This window comes from Engystomops pustulosus, chromosome 6 (genome assembly GCF_040894005.1).
Source record: "Engystomops pustulosus chromosome 6, aEngPut4.maternal, whole genome shotgun sequence".
Classification (NCBI taxonomy): Eukaryota; Metazoa; Chordata; class Amphibia; order Anura; family Leptodactylidae; genus Engystomops; species Engystomops pustulosus.
The window spans coordinates 117,429,423-117,441,952 of NC_092416.1; the positions used below are offsets into that span (position 1 = coordinate 117,429,423).

General features: G+C 45.6%; 1 protein-coding gene across 2 annotated transcripts in view; it reads left to right on the forward strand.

Annotated features, from left to right (window-relative positions):
* The window catches only part of DOK5 (docking protein 5), a 114,390-nt gene that overhangs the window by 75,719 nt on the left and 26,141 nt on the right, over positions 1 to 12,530 (forward strand). For both annotated transcript variants that reach the window (XM_072110670.1, XM_072110671.1), the window contains one exon: positions 9,012 to 9,131. In XM_072110670.1, the coding sequence (XP_071966771.1) occupies positions 9,012 to 9,131 (120 nt within the window). The remainder of the gene's footprint in view (positions 1 to 9,011; positions 9,132 to 12,530) is intronic.

A 12,530-nucleotide genomic window follows, 5' to 3' on the forward strand; every position in this document is an offset into this window, starting at 1 on the left:
AGCTGCTGCTGGTCAGGGAAAGCGTTAGGGTGTTCTATTAGCTTACTGTTAGGCAGGAGTGATTCTACAACAACCTAACAGCCCTTCTTAGGGCTACAATAACGTTATACTTTTTTTTTTTATTTGCTTGTGGCTGGGCTTGCTGGCACTAGTAGTGCAGCTAGTACCATATTGTGAGGAATTAGCAGGGGGACTTGCTACCGTTGTGTTTAGCTCTTAGTGACACACATATCCACCTCAAACACCAAAGTGGGAAAATTTATTAGGGGTTTGATTTCAATTAGGCACAGTCTGCCAGTTTCTTTTTATTTTACGTTTATTTTTTTAATAACTCAGTGTCATCTCATCTTGCATAGTAGTGTGCTTTAATACTTGGCTAGAAAATAGCCATAGGAGAATCCAAACGGCTTACTTACGCCTACAGTAGCGTTATATATATTTGATTTCTGGTTGATCTGCTGGTGGCTGTAGTTGCTGCAGTGCATCTACTAGCAAATTGTGAGCAATTTGGAGTGAGACTTGCGACCACTGTGTTTTGCGCTTAGTGACGCACATATCCATCGCAAAGACCGAAGTGGGAAAATTTATTAGGGCCCGGGGTTGTATTTCAATTAGGCACAGTCTGCCATTTCCTTTTTTATTTTACGTTTATTTTTTTCATAACTCAGCGTCATCTCATCTGGCATAGTAGTGTGCTTTAATACTTGGCTAGAAAATAGCCATAGGAGAATCCAAACGGCTTACTTACGCCTACAGTAGCGTTATATATATTTGATTTCTGGTTGATCTGCTGGTGGCTGTAGTTGCTGCAGTGCATCTACTAGCAAATTGTGAGCAATTTGGAGTGAGACTTGCGACCACTGTGTTTTGCGCTTAGTGACGCACATATCCATCGGAAAGACCGAAGTGGGAAAATTTATTAGGGCCCGGGGTTGTATTTCAATTAGGCACAGTCTGCCATTTCCTTTTTTATTTTACGTTTATTTTTTTCATAACTCATCGTCATCTCATCTGGCATAGTAGTGTGCTTTAATACTTGGCTAGAAAATAGCCATAGGAGAATCCAAACGGCTTACTTACGCCTACAGTAGCGTTATATATATTTGATTTCTGGTTGATCTGCTGGTGGCTGTAGTTGCTGCAGTGCATCTACTAGCAAATTGTGAGCAATTTGGAGTGAGACTTGCGACCACTGTGTTTTGCGCTTAGTGACGCACATATCCATCGCAAAGACCGAAGTGGGAAAATTTATTAGGGCCCGGGGTTGTATTTCAATTAGGCACAGTCTGCCATTTCCTTTTTTATTTTACGTTTATTTTTTTAATAACTCAGTGTCATCTCATCTGGCATAGCAGTGTGCTTTCATACTTGGCTAGAAAATAGCCATTGCAATAGGATAGCATCGTTTGGTTTTAAAAACTAAAAAACACACAAAAAAAAAAAAAACACAAAAAAAGTTAAAAAAAAAATTAAAGTTATAACTCTCATTTTCAAAATGTTTAACCCGAGGGCTAGGGGTAGAGGACGAGGGCGGGGACGTGGGCGTCCAACTACTGCAGGGGTCAGAGGCCGTGGTCCTGGGCGGGGTGAGACACCACCTGCTTATGAGGGAGCAGGGGAACGCCGCAGAGCTACACTCCCTAGGTTCATGTCTGAAGTTACTGGGACTCGTGGTAGAGCACTGTTGAGGCCAGAACAGTGCGAACAGGTGATGTCGTGGATTGCCGACAATGCTTCGAGCAATTTGTCCACCAGTCAGTCTTCCACGCAGTCCACCCATGTCACCGAAATCGGCACTCCTCCAGCTCCTGCACCTCAGCATCCTCCCCCCCAGTCTGCCCCCTCCCAGAAAAATTTGCCATTTGAACCGGCATACTCTGAGGAACTGTTTTCTGGACCCTTCCCACAGTCACAAGCCACTTGTCCGGTTGCTGATGAGCAATTTTCCGATGCCCAGGTTTTCCACCAGTCGCAGTCTGTGGGTGATGATGACCTTGTTGACGTACTGGAAGAAGTGTGTAAAGAGGTGTCCGACGATGAGGAGACACGGTTGTCAGACAGTGGGGAAGTTGTTGTCAGGGCAGGAAGTCCGAGGGGGGAGCAGACTGAGGGATCGGAGGATGATGAGGTGACAGACCCAAGCTGGGTTGAGAGGCCGGGTGAACACAGTGCTTCTGAGACGGAGGAGAGTCCTCGACCAGAACAGGTTGGAAGAGGCAGTGGTGGGGCCAGACGGAGAGGCAGGGCCAGAGCTCGTGCATCAGCGCCAAATGTGTCAACTAGTGAAGCTCCCGTGGCGAGGGCTCCTGCGGCGAGGGCTAGATTTTCAGAAGTCTGGAGGTTCTTTAAGGAAACACCGGATGACCGACGGACTGTGGTGTGCCACATTTGCCAAACCAGGATCAGCAGGGGTTCCACCACTAATAGCTTAACTACCACCAGTATGCGCAGGCATATGAATGCTAAACACCCCACTCAGTGGCAACAAGCGCGTTCACCTCCGGCCGTGCACACCACTGCTCCTTCCCCTGTGTCAGCTGATAGTCAGCCCCCTGCCCAGGACCCTGCCACAAAAACCCCATCGTCGCCTCCACGATCCTCCACAGCATCCACCAGCGTTCAGCTCTCCATACCCCAGACGCTGGAGCGGAAACGCAAATATAGTGCAACCCACCCGCACGCCCAAGCCCTTAATGTGCACATCTCCAGATTGCTAAGCCTGGAGATGCTGCCCTATAGGCTAGTAGAGACCGAGGCCTTTCGCAGCCTCATGGCGGCGGCCGCCCCTCGGTATTCGGTCCCCAGCCGCCACTACTTTTCCCGATGTGCCGTCCCAGCCCTGCACCAGCACGTGTCAGACAACATAATCCGTGCCCAGACCAACGCCGTTTCTGACAAGGTCCACCTGACCACGGACACGTGGACGAGTGCTGCCGGGCAGGGCCACTATATATCGCTGACGGCACATTGGGTTAACTTGGTGGAGGCTGGGACCGAGTCTGACCCTGCGGCTGGTCATATACTGCCGACGCCGAAGATTGCGGGGCCTACCTCGGTCCAGGTGTTTCAGGCCTACTATGCCTCCTCCTCCTCCCACCCCTCCTCCACCTCCTCCTCCGAACGACCATCCGTGGGCATGGCGCCATCAGTCGGTAGCTCTAGGCACAGCAGCAGTGCCGTCGCTAAGCGACAGCAGGCGGTGCTCAAACTGCTGAGCCTAGGCGATAAAAGGCACACCGCCCAAGAACTATTACAGGGCATCACGGCGCAGACTGATCTGTGGCTGGCACCGCTGAACCTGAAGCCAGGCATGGTTGTGTGTGACAACGGCCGTAACCTGGTGGCGGCTCTGCAACTCGGCAGACTGACACATGTGCCATGCCTGGCCCATGTGTTAAATCTGATAGTTCAGCGTTTCCTCAAGACATACCCCAATCTGTCTGATTTGCTCACGAAGGTGCGCCGCATCTGTGCGCATTTCAGGAAGTCCAGCACAGATGCTGCCACTCTCAGGGCAGCGCAGCGCCGCCTCCAACTGCCCGCTCACCGACTGTTGTGCAACGTGCCCACGAGGTGGAATTCAACACTGACCATGTTATCCAGAGTTTACCAGCAGCGCCGAGCGATTGTAGACTGCCAGATGTCAACTTCCACCAGAACTGGTAGTCAGGTCAGTCAGCTTCCTCAAGTCTACAATGAGGAGTGGACGTGGATGTCTGATATCTGTCAGGTGCTGAGTAACTTTGAGGAGTCAACACAGATGGTCAGTGGCGATGCCGCCATCATCAGCCTCACCATCCCGCTGCTTGGCCTGTTGAAAAACTCTCTGGTCAGCATGAAGTCGGAAGCTTTGCGCTCCTCACAAGAGACGGGGGAAGAAGATTCCCTTGTTGATAGCCAAAGCACCCTTAGGTCTGTTTCTCAGCGCATATCGGAGGAGGTGGAGGTGGAGGAGGATGAGGAGGAAGAGGAGGAGAATGTTGGCGAGACACAAGAGGGGACCATTGTTGAGTCCTTCACTGTTGAGCGTGTATGGGCAGAAGAAGAGGAGTTGGAGGAGGAGGAAATGGACAGTCAGGCCAGTGAGGGGAGTGAATTCTTACGCGTTGGTACTCTGGCGCATATGGCAGATTTCATGCTTGGCCGCCTATCCCGTGACCCTCGCGTTCAAAGAATTTATTCCAGCACCGATTACTGGGTGTTCACTCTCCTGGACCCACGGTACAAGCAAAATCTTTCCACTCTCATCCCTGGAGAGGAAAGGAGTGTGAGAATGCATGAATACCAACAGGCCCTGGTGCACAAGCTGAAACAGTATTTCCCTTCTGACAGCGCTAGCGGCAGAGTGCGTAGTTCTGCGGGACAAGTAGCGAGGGAGAGTAGGCGAGCAGGCAGCTTGTCCAGCACTGGCAAGGGTACGCTTTACAAGGCTTTTGCCAGCTTTATGTCACCCCAGCAAGACACTGTCACCTGTCCCCAGTCTCGGCAGAGTAGGGCTGATCTTTACAGAAAGATGGTGAGGGAGTACGTACCTGACCATACCATCGTCCTAAATGATCACACAGCTCCCTACAACTACTGGGTTTCAAAGCTGGACATGTGGCACGAACTGGCGCTGTACGCCTTGGAGGTTCTTGCCTGCCCTGCCGCTAGCGTCTTATCCGAGCGGGTTTTCAGTGCAGCTGGTGGCATCATCACCGATAAGCGTACACGCCTGTCGACTGACAGCGCTGACAGGCTGAGGCTTATCAAGATGAATAAAGCCTGGATTTCTCCTAATTTCCAATCTCCACCAGGTGAAGGAAGCTCAACCTGAATAATTTATCCACTCCTCCTCCTCCTCATTTTCCTCCTTCTCCTCCTCTTTGTACAGTAAAGCAGAGGAAACTGGCTATTTTTTGACAGGGCCCACTGGCTCTAGCTATAGTACTTTATGCATTTAATTTTTATGGAGGGCCACCGACCCGGTCCTCTGTTTTAAACAATTTTTGGGAGTGCCACATACAGGCACTCAATCTATTCAATTTTTCTGGAGGGCCACCTACCTGCTCCTCTGGTTTGAAAACTTTTTTGGACTGCCACATACAGGCACTCAATCTATTCAATTTTTCTGGAGGGCCACCTACCTGCTCCTCTGGTTTGAAAACTTTTTTGGACTGCCACATACAGGCACTCAATCTATTCCATTTTTCTGGAGGGCCACCTACCTGCTCCTCTGGTTTGAAAACTTTTTTGGACTGCCACATACAGGCACTCAATCTATTCAATTTTTCTGGAGGGCCACCTACCTGCTCCTCCGGTTTGAAAACTTTTTTGGACTGCCACATACAGGCACTCAATCTATTCCATTTTTCTGGAGGGCCACCTACCTGCTCCTCTGGTTTGAAAACTTTTTTGGACTGCCACATACAGGCACTCAATCTATTCCATTTTTCTGGAGGGCCACCTACCTGCTCCTCTGGTTTGAAAACTTTTTTGGACTGCCACATACAGGCACTCAATCTATTCCATTTTTCTGGAGGGCCACCTACCTGCTCCTCTGGTTTGAAAACTTTTTTGGACTGCCACATACAGGCACTCAATCTATTCCATTTTTCTGGAGGGCCACCTACCTGCTCCTCTGGTTTGAAAACTTTTTTGGACTGCCACATACAGGCACTATCCAAATTGAATTGTCTCCATAGCAGCCTCCACACGTTGTCTCCATTGCTACCTCCAAAAGTCGTCCATATAGCTGCCTCCATACATCGTCCCTTTATCAAACGAGGTGTGTCAGGCCGAAATTTGGGTTGTTTTCATGGATTCCACATCAAAGTTGTTAACTTTGTCGCCACCCTGCTGTGTTATCCACAAAATACACTGGCAAACTTTTACCATTTACGGATATTATTTCAGCGCTTCTTGCGCATCTGTTTACATTCCCCTCACCCGCCATATCCTAAACTTATAAGAACGCTACTACACTTGATCTTATACAAAAGGTTCTTAGAAGTGCTGTTTGGGGAGTAGCCTAGAGACAGGGGCTTGGATTGGCGAAAGCTCGCCTGGCAGCGGAGCGCCAGCTCCATGCCAAGAACCAACTAACATAGTTTTAACTGCAGCACCTTTAATCTACTACTAGTTCACTGCCTCCATACATGGCCGCCTTATCAAACGTGCTGTGTCAGGCAGAATTTTGGGTTGTTTTCATGGCTTCCACAACAAACTTGTTAACTTTGTCGCCACCCTGCTGTGTAATCCTCAAAATATACTGGCAAACTTTTACCATTTACGGATATTATTTCAGCGCTTCTTGCGCATCTGTTTACATTCCCCTCACCCGCCATATTCCAAACTTATAAGAACGCTACTACACTTAACTTGGTGCAGGCTGGGACCGAGTCTGACCCTGGGGCTGGTCATATACTGCCGACGCAGAGGATTGCGGGGCCTACCTCGGCCCAGGTGTTTCAGGCCTACTATGCCTCCTCCTCCTCCCACCCCTCCTCCACCTCCTCTTCTTCCGAATTACCATCCGTGGGCATGGCGCCATCAGTCGGTAGCTCTAGGCACAGCAGCAGTGCCGTCGCTAAGCGACAGCAGGCGGTGCTCAAACTGCTGAGCCTAGGTGATAAAAGGCACACCGCCCAAGAGCTATTACAGGGCATTCCACATCAAACTTGTTAACTTTGTCGCCACCGTGCTGTGTAAGCCACAAAATATACTGGAAAACTTTTTTCATTTACGGATATTATTTCAGCGCTTCTTGCGCAGATGTTTACATTCCCCTCACCCGCCATATCCCAAACTTATAAGAACGCTACTACACTTGATCTTATACAAAAGGTTCTTAGAAGTGCTGTTTGGGGAGTAGCCTAGAGACAGGGGCTTGGATTGGCGAAAGCTCGCCTGGCAGCGGAGCGCCAGCTCCATGCCAAGATCCAACTAACATAGTTTTAACTGCAGCACCTTTAATCTACTACTAGTTCACTGCCTCCATACATGGTCCCCTTATCAAACGAGCTGTGTCAGGCAGAATTTTGGATTGTTTTCATGGCTTCCATGTTAACTTTGTCGCCACCCTGCTGTGTAATCCACAAAATATACTGGCAAACTTTTATCATGTACCGATATTATTTGAGCGCTTCTTGCTCACCTCCTTTGGTTCCTCTCTGCCACCCATTGGTTTGAAGCCTGAGTCCATTTAGGGTATGTTGCCATGACACTCTCTAGCCTGCCACTGCTGCCGCTGCCGCTGCCTCTGCATGCCGTCCCCTATAGTGTCAGGGTCAATTATTGGATGTTCTAGATGCTATCTATTCGGTCACTCTGTCATGGCCATGCTGTTGCCCATAATTTTGGCATAATGGTGCGATTAAGCAGCCTCAGAGGCATCCATGCATGCTGCCCCTGCTGTTTCCTGTCCATTTCCGTGGTGTTTCCATCCTTTTCTGAGGTTCCCAGGTCTTTGGCCAAGCTTCCCTGTGCAGAGCCTTGGTCCCCTTGAAAAATGCTCGAGTCTCCCATTGACTTCAATGGGGCTCGTTACTAGAAACGAGCACTCGAGCATCGGGAAAAGTTCGTCTCGAATAACGAGTACCCGAGCATTTTAGTGCTCGCTCATCTCTAGTTATAAAACATAATAAATTAATAAAAATATAGACTTTTTCAACTTGAGACTTATGGTAACTCATATGGTTACCATATGGCATTGCATGCGTGACCTGGAAACGCATATGTGATCAGGCCGAGGCCCACCCCATGTGCACTAGCATTGAGTTGAGTGAACGTAACACTAGCAGAAAGTGTGAATGCGACCTCAAAAAGGCTACCATCGGTAATACACTAGGGCAGTGGTGGCAAACCTATGGCACTGGTGCCAGAGATGGCACTCAGAGACCTCTCTGTGGGCACACGGGCTGTCTCCCAGGCACAGAGTTGGCAAAACATGGCATCTTCCTGCAGTCTCAGGCAGTCCAAGTAGTGCCCTTCTATTTTAAAGTGACCCATCCTGTGCTGCTTGATCCTGTCTGAAGAGTGAGAAGGTGTGGACAAGGTCGGATTGGAGCTCAAAGATTCTAGTAGTATCAGAGTTACCCCTGGTTTCCCGGGCTTTCTGCTGGTGACTGGGCTGTGGTTAGGGATGTAAGTGTTCGCACTGCACCAACCTTCAAATAAGGAAATGCTGACAAACTTTATAAGAACTGATGACAATAACCCTACTCTGGCGTCCCTGCACCATATAGACGAGTCACACCTGGCTCTCTGACCCTATAGATTTAACAGTACATACTCTGAGCGCTGTCTCACACTAGAAGGTTAATCAGTGACTACAATACTGATCTAACACAGGAAGAAGTAGCATCTAGTACCTCACAGGTGACATGTCTTCTCCTTCACATCCAAAATTGTCGTAAAATCTGGTTGCAAAATTTTCTGGCAGATGTGATCAGCTCTGGGAAGCAGATCCCCCTCACTGCACCCCTAAAAATACCACAGTTATTTACAGTATAAAACAATGTCATACACCTTGCCCCCCTCTAGATTTTAATAAGGCCTCCCATACACACTGCCGCCCCGCCTCCATATTTTATTAAGACCCCCCTCATACACACTGTCATTCTCACCCCGTCCATATTTTATTAAGGCCCCCCCATGCACTCTGCCACCCCCCCCCTAATATTTTATTAAGGCCCCCCTCCCCTCAATATTTTATTAAGGCCCCTCCCTCTTCATGTTTTATTAAGCTCCCCCTCCTCCATATTTTATTTAGCCCCCCTCCTCCATATTTTATTAACCCCCACTCCTCTTCATATTTTATTAAGTGTGGTTTTTTCACATTTTTTCTTTCATAGTTGAGGTCTTCCTATTATGTCAATTACAGGCTTCTCTCATCTTTTTAAGTGGGAAAACTTGCACAATTAGTGGCTGACTAAATACTTTTTTACATAATACTGCACTGGTCTAATGAAATGTCTATTCTGCCAAAATAACTGCAATAGAATAATATAATTTTCTTTGTCTTCTGGCAGAGCTGGAGGCTGATGAGTGGTGTAAGGTGCTGCACAATGAGTGTCTTGGAACCAGGATTAATGACATCAGTTTCGGGGAACCTGATTTGCTCGCAACTGGTGTAGAACGAGAGCAGAATGGTGAGAAATAAAATATGATTGTCATGCACATAAGTAGCAGCCTATCCACAACTGCACACATGAGATGGAACCACCTCTGGTATTTTCTGTAGTGTGTTTTGTTTCATTGCATTGTGGGAGTTGTGTATTTTCATAACTATCTCAGGCTATGATGCTCTGCCACATACAGTATAAACCTGCCATAAAATAGTTCATGGTCTGTACAGACACATAATCAATAGGTCTTAGCAGTGAGTAAATTTGAAGCAAATATAATCAGTGTAAATATAGATATGAGAAGAGCGTTAGACAGGGAGTATGCCAAATAGCATTTTGTAAATTGTAAGTCATTTATATAGAATAAGGAGTCACCCCAATTTTTCTCACCAACATTGGAATGCTGTCTTTTCTTTAGAATTGTATATACCGTAGAAATTTGAGTACAAGCCGAGTTTTTTAGCACATAACCTTCATGGGAGATGACATCTCGTTGCCGTTGAGTTGGTATTTTTAATGTGATTCTGTGTATATAAAGTTTTCTGTTTTGTGTCTGTAAAAAATAAAAACACATAATTGTTAATCCCTATACATAAGGGAAATTCCATAAAAGGAAATATAAAATTCTATTAGTTATCCTTCAGCAACACCGATTCTGAAAACCAACTCGTACCTTTCATGCTATTGGTGAGGGGATTTCATAGCATTCAGCCTCTTAATAATTGCAGTTCCTTCATTAATAATGCTTTAATAATCCTTCATTAATAATTCCTTCTGTCTTTCTCCTCTACGTTGAGGTGATATATGATCAAATAGTGTGAATCTCAGACCTTTGTCTTTGTGTTTTGCATCATAGAAATGTTTTGATGCTGGTAGGTCTTTCTTTTCTAATAGTATACAGTACCTGTGCTGATTTATCCTCACTTTAAATTCTAATGTGGTTTCACCAACATAAATCAGTTTGAATGGGCATTTCAGGACACATATTACAAACTCTGAATTACATGTTAATCGGTGTTTAATCTCAAAGGTTTCCCCTGTTTTGGGATGCTTAAAATGGATACCTTTAACCCCTTCCCGACATGTGACGTAATAGTACGTCACATGTCGGGTCCCGGTGCATGGAGAGAGCTCGCGGGCTGAGCCCTCTCCATAGCCGGTAAGTCTTTGCTGCATATTGCTGGCACCGATCGCGGGTGTTTTACTGCTGATTGCCGCTGGCAAATGTGCCAGCTGCTTCAAAAAGATGGCGGCGTGTGGGGAGCGGCGATCCGTCGCCATGGTAGCTTCGGGTCTCACGAAGACCCGAAGCTACTTCGGGTTAACCCATGCATTACAATGTGCTATCAGCACATTGTAATGTATGAGTAGTAAAATCCCCATATACTGCCATACTGTAGTAGTAAAATCCCCATATACTGCCTAGGGAGTCTGAAAAATAGTAAAAATAAAAATAAAAAAAAGTTAAAAAAAAAATTAGAATAAAAAAACCTAAAAATTCAAATCACCCCCCTTTCCCTAGAACTGATATAAATATAAATAAACAGTAAAAATCATAAACACATTAGGTATCGCCGCATCCGAAAATGCCCTATCTATCAAAATATGATAACGGTTTTTCACTAGGTTTAACCCCGTAATGGAAAATCGCACCCAAAGTCGGAAATGGCACTTTTTTTGCTATTTTAACAAAAAAATTAAAATTCTATAAAAAGTGATCAAAAAGTTGTACAGTCCTAAAAATGATAACATTGTAAACGTCATCAAAATCTGCAAAAAACGGCACCACCCACAGCTCCATGCACCAAAGTATGAAAAAGTTATTAGCGCCAGAAGATGGCAAAATCCCCCAAAAAAATTTTGTACAGGAGGTTTTAATTTTTTTAAATGTATGAAAACATTATAAAACCTATACAAATTTAGTATCCCCGTAATCGTACCGACCCAAAGAATAAAGTAGACGTGTCATTTGGGGTGCACAGTGAAATCCGTACAATCCAAGCCCACAAGAATACGGCACAAATGCGTTTTTTTACCAATTTCACTGCATTTGGAATTTTTTTCCTGCTTCCCAGTACATGGCATGGAATATTAAATACCACCATTTTGAAGTGTAATTTGTTACACAGAAAATAAGCCGTCACACAGCTCTGTACATGGAAAAATAAAAAAGTTACAGATTTTTGAATGTGGAGAGTGAAAAATGAAAATCAAAAACGAAAAAGGGCTGCGGCGGGAAGGGGTTTTAATCATGTACCTACAATTAATACAGTTATATTTGGAAAACTATCACAACATTCTTTTGTAAAATAATGTCCTCCTAGTGCCGACATCTGAATGAACCAATCTATCTTTTAAATTCCTAGATCTCAGATAGGAGAATATAGAGGGTTCCCTAAACTCCAACACCTCTTTGTGGTTACTCTTTAGTATTGGCCAGTGTTTTCTAACAATTTTAGTAATCTCACCACTATATTCTTTGTATGTACTCACTAGTGAAATCCTCAGTTTTTGTTTTTCCTTTCTATTCCTGTCTTTTTCATCTAGCAGTTCTTCTCTAGGCATTTATCCACTAACTCCTTTTGCATCTTTAGAAGACCCTTGGGGTAATGTCTTTCTTCAAATTTGTACACATATTCCCTAGTGGCACTTCTCTATCTGCATCATCACTTACTATTCTTTTAACCTGCATTAGTTGGATTTTCGGTAAACTCTGTATCATACTGCATGGATGTGCACTGCGAAAATTCAATAGGTTATTCCAGTTGGTTTTTGATAAAGATGTGTTACAAAACCCTCATTGGGCAGCACGGTGGCTTAGTGGTTAGCACTTCTTCCTTGCAGCGCTGGGGTCCTGGGCTCAAGTCCCACCCAGGTCAACATCTGCAAAGAGTTTGTATGTTCTCTCCATGTTTACCTGTGTTTACTCCGGGTCCTCCGGTTTCCTCCCACACTCCAAAACATACCGGTAGGTTGTTTAGATGGTGAGCCCCATGGGAACAGGGACCAATTTGGCATGCTTTGTGCAGCACTGTGTAATATGTAGATTAAATAAAGAATTATTGTTATTAGTAATATCCTTTTAAGGTCACCAATGTGTCTTGGAATTGCATTTCTCTCCTAGAACTCACTACTGTAAATTTTACTGTGGGGTCAATTTGATTTAGCTCTTCACAAAACTCCTTCAATAAGTCTCCTCCTCCTTTCTATATCACAAACACATCATCTATGTATCTCTATCACTCCAATACATGGTTGAAGTAGGGAGATACATAGATCCTCTGTTCCTCAAATAACTTCATGTAAATATTTCTCATATGTGGGGGTCACGTGTGACCCCATGGCCATCCCTTGTACTTGCAGGAAATAGTCATCATGGAACAGGAAATAGTTGTGTCTCAAAATCAGTTCTAATAGTTCTAT